The sequence below is a fragment of the Sapajus apella genome, unplaced genomic scaffold, assembly GCF_009761245.1.
Source record: "Sapajus apella isolate SASKATOON/1434 unplaced genomic scaffold, GSC_monkey_1.0 scaffold23, whole genome shotgun sequence".
In the NCBI taxonomy this organism is placed as follows: Eukaryota; Metazoa; Chordata; class Mammalia; order Primates; family Cebidae; genus Sapajus; species Sapajus apella.
Genome location: NW_022436963.1, coordinates 3741183 through 3763193, shown reverse-complemented (window position 1 = coordinate 3763193; position 22011 = coordinate 3741183). Strand labels below are relative to the sequence as shown.

Sequence of the window (22011 nt, the reverse complement as noted above, 5' to 3'; positions counted from 1 at the left end):
GGCAACAAGAGCAAAACTCTGTCGCTAAAAGAAAAAAGAAAAAAAAGAAAACTTTTCCCTCCACTCTGCTGGGCTGTTCCATTCTTCCCTCTAGGTTTCCAAACTTTGCCTTCTCCTGGCAGCCCCTCAAATTCTCTCGACGGGCTCTCACCACCATACATTCCATCTAGTGGGTGCCTGCTAGAAGGCGGGTCTGGGCTCCCACCGTGAGGGCAAAGCCTAGCGGCCATGACTACCCCGAGGCGCCAAGGGCCTCAGGGGAGGCGCTCAAGAAACGGACGATTGGGAAGCATGGCACACGCACGCGCGCACACCCATCCACAAGCAGACCCCTTCCTGGGTGCAAACCCGGGTACGCTGGGATCCCCTCCTATTCGGAAACCCACCTGGCTTGGGGCGCAAAGATCGGGCGCGCGCGCACAATCTGCCCCACCCACAGACCACCGTGATCAGGGCGCACCGACACACACGCGCGTCCTCCCACGCACGCTCGGTCACACGCAGGCCCGTCTCCTGCCTCAGAGGAACGCGCTAGTGTGCGCACGGCAGATCAACCAGCCTTACACCCGGACGGAGGCGCACACTGCGCGCACGCGCGGCCCCGAGTCCCCGCCTCCAGGCCGCGCCTGTCGGGGGCGGGGCGCCGCTGGGGGCGGGTCCTGCGGCACCGCCCGGGAAGCTGCGCGAGGCTCCACAGCCTCCGCCACATCCTTCTCCTCTGCTGGTCCAAGCGAGCGGAGCCGGGCCAGGGCCAAGCGGAGGGCGCGGACGGCTCGGACTGAGCGAAGCGCCGAGCCATGGCGCACCAGACGGGCATCCACGGTGAGGGCCGACGGCAGGCGGGCGGGTGGGCAGGGGGCCTGGGTCTCGGCTGTCGGAAGCGCCCCCTCCCCGGCTCTCGGCCCCTCCCTCCTCCCCGCACCAGCCAGGAGAAGCTTCCTGTTCTCTTTTGCAGCCGCGGGTCGCCTGGGGTGGGCACATTGTCGGGGAGTACGGACGTGCTGTGCATAGCTGGGAGTGGGTGTACATGTACCTACACAGCTGGGGTGGAAGTTTCTGTGCCTATCTGCGGGTGAATGTGGCTGTGTGTGCCCATCTGTATATTTTTGCTCCTTTCCAGGAGTGGGTGTACACGCATGTGCACACGTCTCCTGTGTACAGTCCTGCGTGTGCACCTCTGGATGTGACTTGCTTGTGCACATCTAGGGTCACTCATGCACTGGCACTAGTGACCGTTTGAATGCACACTGTAGGTCCCATAGGACCCTCTTTAGACATCAGTGTTTCATGCGGTGTGCACATGTGTGTGGGCGTGTGTGCGCACAGTTGGAGCGCAGCTCAGTGTGCATTTGTTGCCAAGGATGCATGTACTGGATGTGTCTGTATGACTTGAATGGGCTTGTGTATGTGTGTAAGGAGGGGGCCCTGACCTCTGCTCCTCCCAGTACACTCACACTCTCCCCAGGCTAGGGAAAACTAGGGACAGAGCCTTCTAAGTGGCATGGAGAAAGTTGCCTATCTGACCTTGACCTCTGACCTCCCTCCCATGTTCCACTGTGACCTTCTGAGTCTGCTTCAGTCTGGTTGGAAGATCCCAGCTCCAGGCTGCAGACAAGGAAGAGGTCCAGATATGGGGTTTATAGGGGACAGTCCTGGCCCTAAATAATCCAGGCAGGCTCCCACCCACCACCCACCCCTAGGAAGCTTCACCATCCCCTAGCATAAGACCCCTCCTCCCCCAGGGGTCCCAGTTTCCTTCTTGGACAGGCTGTGAGAGAAGCAATGGCCAGGAGCCAGGTGCCCTGACTCTACCTGGGCCTCAGTGTCCTCATCTGTCACTGGCCTGGGAGGACTGCCTGGCCTGTGGGGAAGGCCCAGGCTGTTTGCCCAGACAGCCTGGCAGGTTTGGCCATCAGCCACCCCTCCCACCACACTAGGATCCCCTGCCTGGGGCTGCCACCATCGACCTGCCTGACCGCCTGAATCCTGGTGCGGTTGTGGCCACTTGGTGGCTGGACTGCCCTGAGATTTCCCTGGCTAGCGAAGGCAGGGGCCTGGGTCAGGGCCAGGCCTCCCAGATGGGCCAGCCTTTCTCCAGGAGGAGCTGGCAGGCGGGCTTCATGACTCAGCCCCACAGGAGGGAACTGCCTCCTGCCCGGCTTCTTCCTTCCCCTTTGTCTGGTCATAGCTGCTGCCTCCTGTCCTCTAACCCCAGTGGAGGAGATCCCAGGAAGTTAGCCACCCACACCCCCTCCCCGCTGCCTCACTCCCTTATTTCCCACAGGGAGACAGGCCCACCAAGGGGATCACTGGGGACTGGGCTGCCCCCAGCCCTCCTTCCGCCTGTGAGCTGCCCAGTCCTTCTCATTTCTGGGCAGGGGAGTTGGCAGGAGAGATCACAGTGGAGGACCAAGTGCCAACCCTGTCCTGACCATAGGTGTGGATCTGCTGACCTCAGAGCAGGGCAGGGAGGAGACCTGTAACCTGAGGCTCACTGGAGTAGAAGGAAGGGTGTTTATGAATCATTGATAATAGGGGCTCAGGTGTCCCAGGCCTGGCCTCTGGATTATTGATGGCGGCTGGGCAGGTGTAGGGGCTGGGGTGGGCAGGGATGTGCCTTCCTCTGCTGGGGTGTCAGTTTGCCCTGGTAATACTAGAAGGGTTCTGTTGGCCTGTCCCTTGGGGGAGCTTCTTGGCCTCTCTTCTGGGAAAGTCTGGGCAGGTAGAAGGGGCAGCTCAGCAGTCATGCTTGCTGTTATTATCATAATAAAAGACGAATTGTCATTAATAGAGGCCGCCATCATCAAGCCCTTTCTCCCATTTATCCCTCAACACAGCCCTGCAAAGTTTGGGGCTATTATGTCTTGTTTTTTTGTGTTTGAGAGGGAGTCTTGTTCTATCTCCCAGGCTGGAGTGCAGTGGCACTGCACTTGGCTCACTGCAACTTCTGCCTCCTGGTTCAAGCGATTCTCCTGCCTCAGCCTCCCTAGTAGCTGGGACTACAGGTGCTTGCCACCACCAGCTAATTTTTACATTTTTAGTAGAGACGGGGTTTCACCACGTTGACCAGGATGGTCTCAATCTCCTGACCTTGTGATTCACCTGCCTCGGCCTCCCACAGTGCCGGATTACAGGCAGGAAGCACCACGCCCGGCCATTATCTCAGTTTTATAGACTGAGGTTCAGAGATGTCAGGGGTCACACAGCTGAGGGAAAGGTGGAGCCCCAGAGGCCAGGCTTGGGGCCTCAGGGACCTGCTTGGGATCTGCCTATGGAAAGTTATGTCCTGGCCCAGTGGGATGGTGTCCACCTGCTGCACTTCCATGACATGCTTCTCTGAGAAGAGTCTGCTGAGCTCAGTTGGGCCCCAGCCCACTCAGTGGCCTTGGAGGATGGTGTATGGCCTGAGGTCTCAGATTCATGGTCACTCTGCAAAGGGGGGCACCTGAGGACATGACCAGAGTTTGTTTTCCTAAAGGCCCCCTCACCCCGCCCCTGAGTTGCCCAGTCCTGGCCCTATAAATATTCTCTGACCTCAGGCCTCCAGCTGTGTTCCTGACGGAATTCCCCTGACCCCTGGGCAGTCTCAAGGTCATGCTGGCCTAGCCCTGCTCACGCAGGGACCCAAGCAGGGTCCTTCCCCACGTGGACTGTGGTTTCCCCATCCACTAGGAGATCCACCACTTATGGCTTGGCGCTCTCACCATGGTCCTCACCTCTTGCCCTGGGGTCCTTAGTCACTCACTGGCTCTCACCTTTCAGCTCTACAGCCCAAGGACCAAGATGGAGTCTCTTAGGGAGTTTCAGGGGGCCACTTTTCCTCCTGGAAGCTGTCCCTACTGCCTGAGGGTTAAGGGTGTGTTGCCCCCCAGCAGTGTTGTGCCTGGGCTAGTTGTGGCTCCTGGGGCCTCAGGTTAGACAGCCTGGCTGGAGGGCTGGCGCTGCGCACACAGGTGTCATTGTGTCCATGTGCTTCTGTGTACACTTTGATACATCCTCTTGCCTGCACACACGTCTCAGCCAAGCTCTGCACTTGCCTGCCTGCGTGCGTGTTAGCAAGCTGGGGACTGTATGTCTATGTGTGTTTGCGTATCTAAATGTGTGTATCCATTTGCGTTTGAGCAACTGAGCGTTTGTTCATATATGAGGGCGTTTGCATTTCTTTTTTTGTTTGTTTTTCTGAGACGGAGTCTTGCTGTGTTGCCCAGGCTGGAGTGCAGTGGTGCAATCTCGGCTCACTGCAACCTCCGCCTCCTGGATTCAAGCAGTTCTCCTGCCTCAGCCTCCCAAGTAGCTGGAATTACAGGTGTGTGCCACCACACCTGGCTAATTTTTTGTATTTTTAGTAGAGATGGGGTTTCACCATGTTGGCCAGACTGGTCTCAAACTCTTGACATCAGGGGATCCACCTGCCTTGGCCTCCCAAAGTGCTGGGATTACAGGCGTGAGCCAACATGTTTGGCTGGCATTTGCATTTCTGCTTCTCTGTCACACATCTGTGTTATGTGTTACATTTGCACATGCTGGATCGAGCTGTGTGTGTGTGTATGTGTGTGTGTGTGTGTGTGTGTGCATAGTGGTCATGGCACAGTAGGGGAATTTGTCTGTATGTTCCTTTGTGTAGATGACTGTGCTGAGTGTGTCCCAGGCCAGCTCAGAGCTCGGCCATCCTGGAGGCAGGGGCCAGATGGAGGCTATTCACTGTGGCTGGCCTGGCTTATGCCAGAGCTTGCCCCATCTTCGGGTGGGCTGTCCCCTCCCTGCCCACCCCGCCCTATCACCAGACCTATCCCAGCCGGCTGGCCACTCGCCTGCCACCTCTGCTGGCTAAATTTGGGAGCTTGTGTTCAGTGGCTGTCTCAGGTTCCCAGTCACATGGGGGGCTGTATTTAACCCGGTTCCCAGCTCAGCCACCAGACCCTGCAGGACAGAGCAGGCCCCATATTCTCTGTCCACTCTGTCCACTCATCCCCCACCATGTTTCTTGTTCTTATAGCCACAGAAGAGCTGAAGGAATTCTTTGCCAAGGCACGGGCTGGCTCTGTGCGGCTCATCAAGGTTGTCATTGAGGACGGTGAGTGCCCCCCATAGGCCAGGGCATAGGCTGGGGGCTGAACTCAGCTGCCTCTACGGGTGGGGGATGGTGGATATTGGCCCCTGGCCTGCCAGGGACCTCAATTTCCCCCTCTGGAAACAGGTGTTAGGCCATCCTGACAAAGGAGAGCCTCATAGGGGGACATCAGAGGTAGGTGTGATTGTTACCCCTGTTATGTAGAGCAGGAAGCTGAAGCTGGGGTCAGCAAACAGAGCCCTGTCCTGGGATCCTGCCACCTCCCAGAGACTGCGTGGGTATTCAGAAGGGCCTGATCAGGATGCTGAGCTGGGCTGGGCAGACGGGCAGGGGATAAGTGAATCCAGGCACTGCTCTATGTGGCTGGTGCCACCGGCCCCTACCTGTTTGTGGCCTGGCTTGGCTCAGCTGCTGGTTGTGGGGAGATCTAAGAAGATCCTGCACCCTTCTCTCAGAAGTGCCCCCATGATGGGGTGAAGGGACGAGTATCTGGTTCATCTGAGAGCAGGATGGGAGGGTTCTAGGCTTGGCTGGGCCTTGGCCTGGCCCCTGAGGACCTGAGAGTTGTATAGGGGCCAGTGTTGAGGGTGCTGGGACTTGAGCTGAGGCCTGAAGTGGGGAGGGTTTGGGGAGGCAGAGGATTAAACTGAGGCGGATTAGGAGGTCAGAGGTAGAGGACAGAGGACTTTTTCCCCTTTCCTCCATGCCAAGGGACTGTTCCTTTGGGTGAGGGGTACAGACTTTGGGACTGGGGTGGGTCAGGCCCCCCAGAAGTCCTCCCAGCTCTTCTCAGAGCCATTCACCAGTGAGCGCTTTGGATGGCTGCCCAAATGGGCCTGGTGCTCAGCTGACTTTTCGTACACTGAGCTGGCTCAAAGCAGGGTCTGCCATTCCAAGTTTTAGGGCCTCAGCTGTGCTTTGCCCAGGGTCTCAAAAGGCTGCCCTCAGAGACTGGGCAGGGGTCACTGTAGAAGGATGTGAGTGACGGCCACCTCATCATGTGGGCAGACCACAGCCACCCCACCCTTAAAGAGGCAGTTGCGCTCATTGACCCCAGTCTTCAGCCCTCCCTGTCACCTCCCAGACAAGATGTCCCTGCAGATTTGAAGCAGGAGGAATCTCTGGCTTGACTTTTATCTCAGTTCTGTATGACAGTGGTTGGGATACCTAGGAGTGCCCAGGAGGGTCCAGGCCTTCAGTGGGCAGCCACTGTCTGTCTCCAACTGAGGTGGCCTCAATGTGGCCAGAGGGCCTGGTTTTTCTAGAGAAGCTGAGAATTCTACTTCTTATGTAAAATTTCCCAGTTTGAAAATGTTAGCAAAAAAAAAAAAAGAACAACAAAAAAAGAAAATGTTAGCAACAAATTTAGCAACAAATTAAGCAACAAATGTTGCCAGTGCTGTGGGCACCGACACAGATCATGCAGGCCATGACTACTCAAAGTCACCGTGACTGTGATCCCATAGAGGGCCTGGCCTGTTGGGGTGTCTCAGCACTGGGGCCCCTGCCCCCATCAGGAGGGCCTGGTGGGCTAGTGCCAGGACCCCCAGCCAGCTGATCGCCCCTTTGCCTCAGCTCTTGCTCCAGCCTGGACCTGTGGACACCCAGGCTGGTATCTGGTACCCAGGTGAGATCCCAGCCCGCAAATGCAGCTGGATGCTCCATTCAGCCAAGGAGCTGGCAGGCCTGTCCTGTCAGGCTTAGGCACTTTGATGGTGGCTGCTTTGGATCTGTGATGTTTTCGAGGGGACTGCAGCTGGCAGGTGGCCACAGGATGTCCGTTTGTGCAGGGTCTGGTAGGAGCCCCTGCTCCTCCTTCCCAGTGGCTTTTGTCCCTGCAGGTCCCTGTGGCCTGGGGCTGTGACCTGCCCCTCAGCATATTTGTCCTGAGGGGGGTCTGCTGCAGTTCTGCTGGAGCCCCAGGGGAGAGGGGAGCAGGAATTGGTTTCATGGGGACTGGGCTGAGCAGCTGTGCAGTGGGGGTGGGGTTCAAGGGAGTCCATGAGGGGCTGATGGCTGCGTGTCTTTGTGTGGCTGTTTGTGTTGCTGATTTGTGTGCGGGTGTGTGTGCAGGTGTACATGCCATGGGGATGTGCAGGGGGGCAGCCCCCATCTGGCAGCTTTGTGCTCTCCCTTGCTCACTCATTCAGCCACACACCCTCCCATTTCTGGAACCTGGGGGCTCCAGGGAAGGTGAAGGGTGGCTGGTGACTCTGAGCCAGTTGGGCTGGAGGTCCGCAGCGGGAGGCTTGGTGGGAGCTGGGAGCTGGCTGCTCACCCAGCCTCTGCCCCCAGAGCAGCTCGTGCTGGGTGCCTCGCAGGAGCCGGTGGGCCACTGGGACCAGGACTATGACAGGGCTGTGCTGCCACTGCTGGACGCCCAGCAGCCCTGCTACCTGCTCTACCGCCTCGACTCCCAGAATGCTCAGGGCTTTGAATGGCTCTTCCTCGCGTGGTCACCTGATAACTCCCCCGTGAGTCCTGGGCCAGCGGGCAGTGAGGAGGGGAGCTGGGGCTGAGCCGGACAGCAGGGCCTTGCTCTGGGGGATCTGGGAGAGGACACAGGCCTGCCCCTGGAGGGCGGGTGAGGAGTCATCAGGCCCTACCCCAGGGAGTCTGAGAGAGGGACAAGGCCCTGTGACCGCAGCCTGGGTACCTCACGCCCTTGGGGCATCGGCCTGGCTGGCTCCTGGAGGCTGTGGTTGGCCTGGGCAAGGGCTCCCCCTGCTGGTGGGAGCCTCCTGCTGCACCCTAGCCCTGGTCTGGCTCTCTGCTGGGTATGTGGGTGCAATGAGCCTACCAGCTCCCTCCAGAGGTGCCTGCCTGTTCTCGGAGAGACAGCCCTGCCCAGAGGCCTCTCACAGTTGGCCCTTGCCCTTCAGGTGCGGCTGAAGATGCTGTACGCGGCCACACGGGCCACAGTGAAAAAGGAGTTTGGAGGTGGCCACATCAAGGATGAGCTCTTTGGGACCGTGAAGGTAACTCTAAGTCAGGACTTACTGGGACATAGTCCCGGGCCCATGGAGACGGGTCATTGTGCAGGGTCAGAGAGCAAGCCAGTGCCAGCCTTAGGAGGAAGATGGGGGCGCTTTTCCAAGAACTGCAAGCTGGTGTGCTTGGTGGGCTTCCTGTAGCCACCCCCTGCAGGTACCCATTTATGGCTCAGCAGTCACCCCCATACCCCCCAGGACGACCTCTCTTTTGCTGGGTACCAGAAACACCTGTCATCCTGTGCAGCACCTGCCCCGCTGACCTCGGCCGAGAGAGAGCTTCAGCAGATCCGCATCAACGAGGTGGGTGGGGAGCAGAGGTCCCAGCCTTGAGCCCTCAGGGTCACATCAGGCCCACTGGCAGCCTGTGCTGCCTGGGAGCCACAACGTGCTTTGAGCTGGTGAGGGGCTCCCTCACCATTCCCTTGCTCGCAGGTGAAGACGGAGATCAGCGTGGAAAGCAAGCACCAGACCCTGCAGGGCCTCGCCTTCCCCCTGCAGCCCCAGGCCCAGCGGGCACTCCAGCAGCTCAAGCAGAAGACGGTCAACTACATCCAGCTGGTGGGTTCCTGCTCCCTACCCTGGCACACACTGCTGCCACCTCTACTCCTGCTCATGCACATGCGCAGATGTGCACGGAATCCCTGCCCCACCAGCCTGCCCCCGTCCCCTTCAGCTTGTCCATGTGCTTGAGGGAACACACAGTCCACCTCACCCCTCCCTGATCCCTACCTATTCCATCCCGGCTGTAGCCACTGTGTGCACATAGATGTGCTCTGGTCCCTTGTCCCCCAGGCCCTGCCCATACACAGGTATACTTGTGAGCACACTGCCCCATTCTGCCTTCCACACTGACCCCTCAGCCCCAAGCCCCTTCCTGTCCCAGATTCCCTCTGCAGTCTCCTTGAGCAGCCTGTTTCCCTAGGCAGGGTCCTTCTGTGATGGCCATTCTGGCTGCCCCTTTAAAGCAAAATGGCTCCTCCTTTCCTAGGAGCTTCTCCCAGAGGCCTGGCCTCAAGGACGGGCTGGCCCAGTGGCAGTGTCTCCCGGAGGTTGAGACCCTCCACACCGTCTTGTCCCATGCCATTTCTACCCTTGGTGGGAGTTCCTTCTCAGCACAGCCTTCAAAGGGGCAGAGTTGGGGCTGGACCCAGGACTGTCCTCTTCAGAGGGGATCCCCATAGAGGGATGGCCATTGCAGGGGAGTCTTGGGAGAGGGAGGTCACGTCAGGGTCCTGCCCACCAGCTAACCCTATTTGAGGCTTCTTAGGGAGAGGGGCCTGGGCCCGCCCCAACCTGGTGCTCTTCCATCTCCCCTTGGCCCCGGCAGAAGCTGGACCTGGAGCGGGAGACCATTGGGCTGGTGCACACAGAGCCCACGGATGTGGCCCAGCTGCCCTCCCGGGTGCCCCGAGATGCTGCCCGCTACCACTTCTTCCTCTACAAGCACACCCATGAGGGTGACCCCCTCGAGTCTGTGGGTGAGTGGCCATGGCAGGGCTGCCAAGCCTGTGGCTGGGTGGGCAGGGCAGGGCTGGTCTGTGGTGGGGCGGGCCTGCCCTGGGTGTGAAGGTCAACAGGTTTCCCAGGCCTCCCAGGCTCACCTCCTGTCCTTTGCAGTGTTCATCTACTCCATGCCGGGGTACAAGTGCAGCATCAAGGAGCGCATGCTCTACTCCAGCTGCAAGAGCCGCCTCCTCGACTCCGTGGAGCAGGACTTCCATCTGGAGATCGCCAAGAAAGTAGGTGTCCTCCCCAGGGCCTCGTCTCCCTGGGCCCTGTCACCCCAATCTCCATACCAGGCACTGGGGTCCTGAGATGATGGCAGAGCAGGAATCATTGATGCCATGTTGATCACAGGGAACCTGAGCCCCAAGGAGTGACATGCATTTCCCAAGACTGCCCAGCTGATTGCTGGCTCAGAAACGTCCAAGTCCTGGCCACTATGTCATGTCCTTTCCCTGGACCTGGAGACAGGGAGGAGGTGACCCCAGCGAACAGAGTCCGAGGCATGCAGGGCAGCAGGCCCTAAGCTGTTGTGTTCCTGAGGGTGGCATTCCAGGTGGGGTTTCAAGGGGAGACCTCAGGAGACCCCAGGGCTAGGATGTGAGATCAGGGGGTGCCCCAGGAGTGGGGGCTACCGGGGTGGTATGTGTCAGAGCCCCTACCGTCGAGGTGACCACTGCCTTGCCCCATGCAGATTGAGATTGGCGATGGGGCAGAGCTGACGGCAGAGTTCCTCTACGACGAGGTGCACCCCAAGCAACATGCCTTCAAGCAGGCCTTTGCCAAGCCCAAGGGCCCAGGGGGCAAACGGGGCCACAAGCGCCTCATCCGCGGCCCTGGGGAGAACGGGGATGACAGCTAGGGGGCTGGAGCTGGGCCGGCCACCGCGTGTGGACTGTGGGGTTGCCTGCCTTCTGCTCCCTGCCACCATCCTCCTTCCTGGGCCCCAGGAAAGTGCTTCCAGGAGGGCAGGAGGACTGGCAGCTGAACACCCTTGCAGTGTCCGAGGGCCACTGGGCTGGTGTTTTGTGACCCTTCCCTGTTGCTGTCCCTGCGTCTCATCTGTGTGCCCAGGGTGTCCGGGAACTCTGCCTGGCTGGCTCAAGGGGGCTGGATCAGGGGCCTGTCATGAACCCGGCCTCCCGGGGAGCTGAGACTAGGGTCCCAGCACAGCCCAGAAGCCTTTGGCCACAAGAGGTGGGGTCAGTTAGGGCTGGGCAGGGGTCACTGCAGTTTGGTATGGTTGAATGCTGTATTTTCTAAAGAATAAAATATTTTTAAATCAAGACTTGCTTTTGGCCCTGAAACCGCCTCTGGCCCTGGGAGTTGGGCAGCCCTGTGCATATAACTGTCCTCTCCCAACAGGAGAGAGGGGACTGCCGGCCTTCAAGGTGGAGCCCTGGCACTCTGCCTCCAGCTGTATGGGAGAGGCTGTGTCTGTAGGGGGAGGGGCGCAGCCTTGCTCCAGTCTCCCGGTCAGCAGGAGCCTGCCTGAGAGGCAGGCGCGCCTCCATCGTGACATGGGGGACCTGGGTATGTTCATTTGCTGTGGCTGCTGTAACAAATTTCCACCAACTTAGTGGCTTAGAAGAAACCCAAGTGTATCCTCTTATAGTTCTGGAAGCTGGAAGACTGAGATGGGTCTCACTTCCAAAGTGGAGGTGTTGGCAGGGCAGGCTCTGTCTGGGCCCTGTGGGAGAACCTGTCTCCTGGCCTTTTCTGGCTTTCAGAAGCTGTCTGGCTTCCTTGGCTTGGGGCCGCTTCGTCCACCTTCAAAGCCAGAGGTGACATCTCTGATTCTGCTTCCCTCGGCCTCCAGGCTCCCATGGCCTTTTGGAGTTGAATCTCCCTCCATCTCCATTTCATGAGGGACTTTGTGATTGCATTCACCCTCCCTACCGCCACTACCTTCCCACCTCAAGGTGGGTAACTTAATCACATCTTTGAGGTCCTTTTGGCCACACTCCATGTGGGGTGTTAGGGTCATGTGTTGGCAGGTTTGGGGAATTAGGGCAAGGATCTCTGAGAGGGGCTTTATGCAGCCTCCTGCATGGGATAAGGGCCCCTCCCTGAAGGTCCCAGCCTCCCTGGGCTGAGGCCAGGACAGCTGTTTCTGTGGACATTGGTATCGGTGTCTCCAGGCTGAGTGTGTCCATGTGCATGGGTCTGTACATGTGTGTGCAGACCCCGCTGTCAGCCTACTGGCCTCTCTGGTTTTCTGCCTCCAAGGGAGGCAGGACCACTGCTGGGTATGGGAATCTGGATCCCTGGTCCGAGGGACTCTGGGAGAGTCTTGGGCTTGGGGTTCCACAGGAGCCAAAACTTTGGTGTGTGCCTGCAGGGCAGGACAGTCAGAAAGGTGGATGGATGGAATGAATGCAGGCGCCTCCCACCCCAGGCAGGCAGGGGCGGACACGTGGGGTGATGCCTGCAGCCCAGCTGCTGAGTGGGCACTGCCCTCCCTCCTGGCTCAGGGCAGCGTTCTATCCCTGGCACCTTTCTGAGCCCTTGCTCAAGCCCCTAGAATTGTAGAGAGGATAGCCCAAACCCTAGCTAGGACCCAGAAGAGGGCTGTCCTTGCCCAGCCTAAACACTGGCTCCCAGGTGGGCAGGAAGACGATGCCATCACCCCTGCCTTGGAGACTGCCTGTCATGACACCCAGCCAGAGTGGGCCTGGGGGGAGCGGGCTGGCAGGTGTACAGCCTGCCTCCTCCCAGCAGCAACCCCATTTGTTCATTCATTCAGCCTTCACTCAGAAACACCCTCTCTGCCTGCCCAGAGCTGATTGCTGGGTACTCATAATTCAGCAGATATCAAGCACCTACTATGTGTTGGGCACTATACTGGGTCCTGGGGATGCAGACAAAAGATCACTTCCCTCAAGAGGCTGACATTCCAGCAGGGGAATAAGGCAATATACAATGAACTATGAAAGATCAATGATCCGGTGTGCTAACAGAAAATGTTAGGTCAAGAGAAACACAGCGGGCAAAAGAGCTCAGGCTGCTAGACCTGGAGTGGGAGGTTTGTAAGAAGACTGCGTGGTCCTGTTGAGAGGGTGACATGGAAGCAGAGACACAGTGGAGGTGAAGGAGGGGCCGTGTGAGCCTCGGGAGAGCTTCCAGGCAGAGGGAGCAGCACATCCCAAGGCCCCCAGGCAGGAGAGTGCCGGGGGCTACTCAGTGAACTGCAAGCAGGCTAGTGTGCCTAAGAGGCAGGTGTGCCAGCAGAGGCAGGTCCCACAGGGCCTTGTTGGCCATCCGTGGACTGTGGCCTTGACTCCTGAGGCAGCCAGGGAGGGGTCTGAGCAGAGGAGGGACCCAGTGTGACTTATGTTTGAACAGGTCCCTCCAGGGGTTGAATATGACCAGCTGTGGGTGGAGAGTAGGGCAGGACAGCCAGAAAGGCAGTGGCACCCGCGTGGTCTGGGAGAGAGGATGGGGTCTGGTCGACATGGGGGGTGGCGGGCTGTGGGCACATCCTTCAGCATGGTGGAGCCAGCAGGACTTGCTGAGGGGCCTGGGGTCACCCAAGGCTTTGGGTCCAAGGAATCTGAGTTCTGTCACCTAGGTCAGAAGGACTGTGAGAAGCACTGCTGGGGAGGACCAGCTGGGAGCCCCGCTGGGCCAGTGCACACCTGGCCTCTAGGAGCCCCGTCTGGAGTGACGTGGTGTGTGCTCTGATGGGACCGCAGGGGCTCTGGGAATGCAGAGGAGGAGGTCTTGTTTCCGGAAGAGGTTGCAAGGCTGTGGTGAAGGCAGGTGCACCCCAGCCTCCTGCTTAAGCTACACCCCAGCCCTCTGAGCACGAGGCTCTGCAGAACTCAAAATGGTGCCCACGAGGGCAGGAAAGGACAAGTCGGGAGCCACTGTCCTGAGGGCACCAGCTGTGGTGCAGGAGCCAAGGCCTGAGGGTGAAAGAGTCCTCTGAGAATGGGGAGGGCCCAGCACAGGTGTACCCGCTACTGCTGCTACCCGAACTCCCATCTCTCCTTGCTTTCTGCCTGGGCTCGGGCCTTAGCTTCACCCTGGGCTTGGTGGAAGACAGGTGTGCAGCCCTCATGGGATGTAGGCTGTCTGAGGGGGGAGTGGAAAGAGGAAGGGGTGAAGGGGCTGTCTGCCATTTGACTATGCAAATGGCCTTTGACTCATGGGACACTGTCCTCACTGTGGGGAGGGTGGAGTGGAGGGGGAGCTACTTGGCTGGGGTAAAAGTCTCACTTCCTCTATTCTCTGAGCCACTGCTGCCCCTGTGGGAAGGGACCTTGAACGTGAAGCATCCTTCCCTGCAGCTGCTGTCCAGTCTGCCCGCCACCCTCTGGAGAAGACCCTGCTCCCCAGCATGGTAGGACAACAGCTCTTAGTCCCCTGGAGAAGGGACATGCTGGGGAGGTGTGGGGAGAGAGGTGGGCTTGGCAGCTGCAAGCAACAGTAACAGGGGTTGTCACCCACATGGCCCTGGGGACACTTACTGAACCCCAAACACAGCAGAGCTGAAGCCCTCTTCTTCTTTTCTCTTTTTTTGGGACAGAATTTTGCTCTTGTTGCCCAGGCTGGAGTGCAATGGCGCAATCTCAGCTCACCTCAACCTCTGCCTCCTGAGTTCATGTGATTCTCCTGCCTCAGCCTTCTGAGTAGCTGGGATTACAGGCATGTGCCACCATGTCCGGCTAATTTTGTATTTTTTTTTTTTTTTTTTGAGACGGAGTCTCACACTGTTGCCTGGGCTGGAGTGCAATGGCACGATCTCGGCTCACTGCAATCTCCACCTCTGGGATTCAAGTGATTCTTCTGCCTCGGCCTCTCGAGTAGCTGGGATTATAGGCACCCACCATCATGCCTGGCTAATTTTTTGTATTTTTTAATAGAGACGGATTTTCACTCTGTTGTCAGGCTAATCTCAAACTCCTGACCTCAGGTGATCTGCCTACCTCGGCCTCCCAAAGTTCTGGGATTACAAGCTTGAATCCGGGCACAGAATTACTGTGCCCGGCCACCAAAGCCCTCTTCTGAGCAGAGACCCAAACCCGCAGAGGGCACAAGGAGGCTGAGGCAGTGACGGAGCTCCGGCTGGAGCCTGGGCTTGTGTCTCACCGGGCCTGCAGCTTGGGGCTGGGCTCTGCCTGGTGCTTTGCTGGCCACCCCTCCCTCCATCTGTTCTGACTCACAGGGCAAGGGCTCTCGGGCTGGGAAAGGCAGGTAGAGAGTAATGGAGCTGTGCAGTGCCCACCCTGGTCAGGGACCCTGGAATCCTGGACCATTGTGGGAGATTCATGCATGCCTGGGTTTTGGTCGAAGGGAAAGGAAAGGGTTGGGGGGAGGCTGGTGGAGGGCAGAGAGCGGATTTCACGGCAGCTGGAGGGGAGGGAGCCAGCTGCCACCTTACTCAAGAGCAGGAAGAGAAAGTCGGGAGAGTCCACGAGGGCTGTGGGCCACCTTGCCTGACCCTGCTGGACAGCCAGGGATTGGTTACAGTGAAAGCTCCAGACCATGAGTCTGGATTCCAGGTCTCAGTCCTGGATCTGAGGCCTAATTCTGAGTCCATGGCTGGATCTGAGACTGAGTTCAGGTTCCCCACAAGCCATGGAGGATGGGAAGGGGGCTTGGCAAACAGGAAAGAACTTCTGGAGGGAGGGCTTGGAGAGAGGGGCTGGAAGATGCTGGAAGATACCCATGAAGTGAAGTGGGTGGAGGTGGGGCTGGGGGCCAGCCACTCACACAGCCCTCCCACCCCCACAGGGATTCTGCCGCAGCGCCGTGCACCCGCTGTCTCTCCTGGTGCAGGCCATGGTGCTGGTCATGACCCTGGCCCTGGGTACCTTGCCTGCCTTCCTACCCTGTGAGCTCCAGCCCCATGGCCTGGTGAACTGCAACTGGCTGTTCCTGAAGTCGGTGCCCCACTTCTCCGTGGCAGCACCCCGGGGCAATGTCACCAGCCTTTCCTTGTCCTCCAACCGCATCCACCACCTCCATGATTCTGACTTTGCCCATCTGCCCAGCCTGCGGCGTCTTGACCTCAAGTGGAACTGCCCGCCGGTCGGCCTCAGCCCCATGCACTTCCCCTGCCACATGACCATTGAGCCCAACACCTTCTTGGCTGTGCCCACCCTAGAGGAGCTAAACCTGAGCTACAATAGCATCACGGCTGTGCCTGCACTGCCCAAATCCCTCGTGTCCCTGACCCTCAGCCACACCAACATCCTGGTGCTAGACTCTGCCAGCCTGGCTGGCCTTCATGCCCTGCACTTCCTATTCATGGATGGCAATTGTTACTACAAGAACCCCTGCAGGCGGGCACTGGAAGTGGCCCCGGATGCTCTCCTTGGCCTGGGCAACCTCACCCACCTGTCGCTCAAGTACAACAACCTCACCATGGTGCCCCGCAACCTGCCTTCCAGCCTGGAGTATCTGCTGCTGTCCTACAACCACATTATTAAACTGGCGCCTGGGGACCTGGCCAATCTGACCGCCCTGCGTGTGCTCGATGTGGGCGGAAATTGCCGGCGCTGCGACCACGCTCCCAACCCCTGCATGGAGTGCCCTCGTCACTTCCCCCAGCTACACCCCGATACCTTCAGCCACCTGAGCCGTCTTGAAGGCCTGGTGTTGAAGGACAGTTCTCTCTCCTGGCTGAATGCCAGTTGGTTCCATGGGCTGGGAAACCTCCGAGTGCTGGACCTGAGTGAGAACTTCCTCTACGAATGCATCACCAAAACCAAGGCCTTCCAGGGCCTGACACAGCTGCGCAAGCTCAACCTGTCCTTCAATTATCAAAAGAGGGTGTCCTTTGCCCACCTGTCTCTGGCCCCATCCTTCGGGAGCCTGTTCTCACTGGAGGAGCTGGACATGCACGGCATCTTCTTCCGCTCGCTCGATGAGACCACGCTCCGGCCGCTGGCCCGCCTGTCCAGGCTCCAGACTCTGCATCTGCAGATGAACTTCATCAACCAAGCCGAGCTCGGTATCTTCGGGGCCTTCCCCGGCCTGCGCCATGTGGACCTGTCGGACAACCGCATCGGTGGAGCTTCAGAGCTGGTGGCCACCACAGGGGAGGCGGACGGTGGGGAGAAGGTCTGGTTGCAGCCCGGGGACCTTGCTTTAGCCCCAGTGGACACTCCCAGCTCTGAAGACTTCATGGCCAACTGCAACACCCTCAACTTCACCTTGGACCTGTCGCGGAACAACCTGGCGACCGTGCGACCGGAGATGTTTGCCCGGCTCTCGCACCTGCAGTGCCTGCGCCTGAGCCACAACTGCATCACGCAGGCGGTCAATGGCTCGCAGTTCCTGCCACTGACTGATCTGCGCGTGCTGGACTTGTCGCACAATAAGCTGGACCTGTACCACGAGCACTCATTCACGGAGCTACCGCGACTGGAGGCCCTGGACCTCAGCTACAACAGCCAGCCCTTTGGCATGCAGGGTGTGGGTCACAACTTCAGCTTCGTGGCCCACCTGCGCACTCTGCGGTACCTCAGCCTGGCCCACAACAACATCCACAGCCGAGTGTCCCCGCAGCTCTGCAGCACCTCGCTGCGGGCCCTGGACTTCAGCGGCAATGCGCTGGGCCGGATGTGGGCCGAGGGAGACCTCTATCTGCACTTCTTCCAAGGCCTGAGCGGCTTGATCTGGCTGGACTTGTCCCAGAATAGCCTGCACACCCTCCTGCCCCGTACCCTGGGCAACCTCCCCAAGACCCTGCAGGTGCTGCGTCTCCGTGACAATAAGCTGGCCTTCTTTAAGTGGAGGAGCCTCGCCCTCCTGCGCAAATTGGAAGCCCTCGACCTGGCAGGAAACCAGCTGAAGGCCCTGACCAACGGCAGCCTGCCTGCCGTGACCCAGCTCCGGAAGCTGGACGTCAGCGGCAACAGCATCAGTTTCGTGGCCCCGGGCTTCTTTTCCAAGGCCAAGAAGCTTCGAGAGCTCAACCTCAGTGCCAACGCCCTCAAGACAGTGGACCCCTCCTGGTTTGGGCCCCTGGTGGGTGCCCTGAAAATACTAGATGTGAGCACCAACCCTCTGCACTGCGCCTGTGGGGCGGCCTTTGTGGACTTCTTGCTGGAGGTGCAGGCTGCGGTGCCTGGCCTGCCCAGCCGGGTGAGGTGTGGCAGTCCCACCCAGCTCCAGGGCCAAAGCATCTTCGCACAGGACCTGCGCCTCTGCCTGGATGAGGCCCTCTCCCGGGACTGCTTCAGCTTCTCGCTGCTGGCTGTGGCTCTGGGCCTGGGGGTGCCCCTGCTGCATCAACTCTGTGGCTGGGACCTCTGGTACTGCTTCTACCTGGGCCTGGCCTGGCTTCCCCGGTGGGGGCGGCGAGGTGGACGAGGTGAGGATGCCCTGCCCTATGATGCCTTCGTGGTCTTCGACAAGGCGCAGAGCGCCGTGGCAGACTGGGTGTACAATGAGCTTCGGAGGCAGCTGGAGGAGCGCCGTGGGCGCTGGGCACTCCGCCTGTGCCTGGAGGAGCGTGACTGGCTACCTGGCAAGACCCTCTTTGAGAACCTGTGGGCCTCGGTCTATGGCAGCCGAAAGATGCTATTTGTGCTGGCCCACACGGACCGGGTCAGTGGCCTCTTGCGCGCCAGCTTCTTGTTGGCCCAGCAGCGCCTGCTGGAGGACCGCAAGGACGTCGTGGTACTGGTGATCCTGAGCCCCGAAGGCCGCCGCTCCCGCTACGTGCGGCTGCGCCAGCGCCTCTGCCGCCAGAGTGTCCTCCTGTGGCCCCACCAGCCCAGCGGTCAGCGCAGCTTTTGGGCTCAGCTAGGCATAGCCCTGACCAGGGACAACCACCACTTCTATAACCGGAACTTCTGCCAGGGACCCACGACCGAATAACCCTGAGCCAGAGTCCCTCACGGCACCGTCTCCGTGCTCACCGCACCTCGGTCTGCCTCACTTCTCCTCTGCTTGCCTCCCTCACCCACACCTGGCACAGAGCAGGCACTCAATAAATGCTGCTGAAGGCCACATGGCTAACCCTGAGCTTACTGGAAGCATGGGTGGGAGGAGGGGAGGGAGAATTCTCCAGGCTTCCACAAAGCAGCTTAGGGAAAATTGCCATAAAGACAGGACAGAGGTCTGCAGGGGTGGAAGCTATTAAGCTCAGTTCTCTGGGGAGTCTGATGATGGTCACTGGATGTAGTCTTGGATGCAGCCCCCCCAGAGAGCAGGGCCCCTTTAGCCCCTCCCAGAGTGTCCTGCCCTACCTTTCCCATGCAGAGCGGGGCAGCCCCTGCCGGACTTGGCCCAGCACCCCTTTGTTGTGTATGGGTCTCAGGTGTCTGTCTCCCTCACCCACTGGTCTGGAATACCTTGAAGGCAGAGAAGCTGCAGGCTTAGTTCACATCTGGTCCTCAGCAAAGTCTTGAGCGGTAGCAGCTCTGGGGACTATTCATTTCAAAGCAGAAGGGGAGAATGAATTGCAGTGAGGGGAGGGGTGATGATGCCCTCTAGTGGCCATGCCTGTGCCAAGCGGGGAAGGCTGGTTCCGGCGGGGGCGAGGAAGGCCTGTGGGTGCATCCCCGCAGCAGGGAGCTGGTAGCCAAAGAAGACTAGGGGAACCCACTCCTTTCTCTTTGCAGGTGCATGCTGAGTCTCTCTGTTCTGATATTAAAGAGACACCTAGGCAAGCCACTTGCTTCCTTCCTTCCCTCCTTCACTCCCTCCCTCCCTTTTTTCTTTCTTTCTTTTCTTTTCTTCTTTCTTTCTTTCTTTTCTTCTTTCTTTGTCTTTCTTCTTTCTTTGTCTTTCTCTTTTTTCTTTCTGAGACAAGGTCTGACTCTGTCACCCAGGCTGAAGCACAGTGGCATGAACACTGCAGCCTTGACCTCCTGGGGTCAAGCAACCTTCCCACCTCAGCCTCCTGAGTAGCTAGGACCACAGGGGTGCACCACCATACACAGCTAACTCTTTATTTTTATTCTGTAGAAACAGGGTCTCACTATGTGGCCCAGGCTGGTCTCAAACTCCTGGAATCAAGTGATCCTCCCTCCTCAGCCCCACAAAATGCTGGGATTATAGGTGTGAGCCAGCAAGGCTGGCCTCTTTTTTTTTTTTTCCAGGGTCTTGCTCTGTCACCCACGCTGGAGTGCAATGTAATGGTGGGATCACAGCTCACTGCAGCCTCAACCTTCCAGGCTCAAGTGCTTCACCTCAGCCTCCCACGTAGCTGGGTCTACAGGATGTGTCACCACGCTCAGCTAATTTTTATATTTTTAGTAGAGACGGGATTTCACCATGTTGCCCAGGCTGATCTTAAACCTGGGCTCAAGAAATCCTCCTGCCTCGGCCTCCCAAAGTGCTGGGATTACAGGTGTGAGCCACCATGCCTGGCCTCTATATTTGATAATGTAGATTTCAGGATAGAGCTGGGAGCCCTGATGACCAGTGTGTGGAGAGATCAGGGTCTGTCCGCAGGTGGATCTCCTCCACACTCTGTGGAGCTATGAGGCGCATCAGGCCTGGAACCCCGTGAGGGGCCCTCTCCCAGGCTGGCAACTGACAAAGTAGACCGTCACCACAGCCAAACCTGCCCTTTGAGGAACAGGGGAGAAATATGCAGGCTGACAGGTCGGAGCCTGCATTTTCTGGGCTGGGACCCAGTTTGGCCAGCCCAGGCCAGCTTGAGATCCGCTCGGCCACTCAGGGCTTCTGGAGGGGAGGGCAGGAGCTGGCAGCAGACAGCTATCTTGATCGGCTGATCAAGGGCAGCCCTTGGGGGATTGCTTTTGCCTCACTCCCCAGGACATAGCTGTGAGGGAAGTCTAGGCTGCATCCTCTTTCTGACTTGGGTACAGGGGCTCCTGTGGTGGCCTGGAGTTCCCTGATACCTGCTCATCTTGAAGAAGGAGGGTCTCTGACCTACCAATTGGAAGCCCTGTGCCCCATGTGTGCTCTGACCCAACCTGTTCTTTCTTGGCTACCTGCAGAGAAAAGAACATAATAGTCCTTTCCACAAGGCTGGAGTCTAGGGGAGTCCCCTTCTGAGTGGCTCTGAGACTATTCTGGCCGCAATCAGGGGCAGGAACAGGAAGCTGGAAACTGAGTCCTGTTCAGGGAACCATATTTTGCTTGTGGGAGGTAAACCTGCCTCTCTTGGGATTTCCAGGCCTGCCCCCTGGCAGTTCCCAGTGGACCTTCCATCTCCCCACCCCCCACCCATGCTCGCGGTCCTGATGCTTTTGGGGCTGGAGAAGCAGGAGAGTATTTGGAGAGGAAGCACAGGGGCCGTGGTGGAGGGCTGTTGGGTACGGCTCGAGTGAGTCTGGGGGTCTGTGGCACTTGGCTCTGTGCGGTCTATGGGATCAGAGAGGCTGAGCACCACTATCTCATGTCTTGCAGGAAGTGGTTGGAGCGGTGCCAGGGTGGGGCTGGGTGGGAGGCAGCTCCCACTGCACTGTAGTCAGGAAGGATGCTAGGGGTGGCTCCAGGCCCTCTCCTCCACACAGCGGCCATCCTCGCCCATCAATAGGCTAGGAAAGAGACAGGACTCAGACCAGATTGCTTGGGCCTGCCTGCCAGTTCTGCTATTTGGGTTGTCTTGGGCAGGTGACCTCCCCTTCCGGAACTTCAGCTTGCTCGTTCTATAAAAGGGAATGAGCCATGCTACTGCAGAATGTTGGAGGATTCATATAATATGGGTAGAGGTCTGAAACACCGAGCCGGACCTCAGTTATTATGTGATGGGATTTACGTGTAGGATCTTTAACTGATGTGGCTTCCGTGTTTCTCTCTCCACCCAGAATATGATCCTCCTGGGCCAGGAACCCCTCCCAGGGCACTGACAGGGTTTAGATGCGGTTGTATCAGAGGCACATGAAGCTGGGGCAGCACCTCTCTCTGGGAGCAAGTCCATTGACCTGGTGTCGCCCCCTCGTGTTTGGGAGCAGAAAGTGCTCGTGGTGGTGCACACTTGTAATCCCAGCTACTTGGGAGGCTGAGGCAGGAGAATAGCTTGAACCTGGGAAGCAGAGGTTTTGGTGAGCCAAGATCGCACCACTGCAGTGAGTGCTCCCCAACACAAGGAAGTAGAGGAGTGGGCCAAAGACTCAGGCAACCTGATAGGAGGAAAACTTCAAGGAGAAGAATGTCTGTTCACTAAGATTTCAAATGCAGTTTGCCCTTTTCCCTCTAGGACAACTTATTTAATGCCCTTGGCTTCTAAATACCCTTAGAGAACTTTCATTTCACACTAGAGTTGCTTATAAAAGCCAAACTTTCTTTTCTTTTTTTTTTTTTTTAGACAGAGTCTTGCTCTGTTGCCCAGGCTGGAGTGCAGAAGTGCAATCTTGGCTCACTGCAACCTCCGCCTCCTGGGTTCAAGCGATTCTCCTGCCTCGGCCTCCCAAGTAGCTGGGATTACAAGTGTGCACCACCATGCCTGGCTAATTTATTGTATTTTTAGTAGACAGGGGTTTCATCATATTGGCCAGGCTGGTCTCGATC

At 58.4% G+C, this 22011-nt stretch overlaps 1 protein-coding gene across 3 annotated transcripts; it reads left to right on the top strand.

The window, feature by feature from the left end:
• The first annotated feature begins 563 nt into the window (after positions 1-563).
• LOC116559380 (twinfilin-2) lies at positions 564-18534 on the top strand. 3 transcript variants are annotated; one of them, XM_032290079.1, is made up of 9 exons: positions 564-822; positions 4997-5074; positions 7367-7545; positions 7954-8049; positions 8260-8364; positions 8497-8622; positions 9392-9542; positions 9682-9803; positions 15307-18534. In XM_032290079.1, the coding sequence occupies exons 1-9, from the start codon at positions 798-800 to the stop codon at positions 18400-18402; spliced, it is 3978 nt and encodes a 1325-aa protein (XP_032145970.1). In that variant the 5' UTR covers positions 564-797; the 3' UTR covers positions 18403-18534. The 3 variants fall into 3 exon arrangements, with proteins under 3 accessions (XP_032145970.1, XP_032145969.1, XP_032145968.1); XM_032290078.1 differs by lacking the exon at positions 15307-18534 and adding an exon at positions 10262-10855; XM_032290077.1 differs by lacking the exons at positions 564-822; positions 4997-5074; positions 7367-7545; ... (3 more) ...; positions 9392-9542; positions 9682-9803 and adding an exon at positions 10461-13912.
• Positions 18535-22011: the final 3477 nt, after the last annotated feature.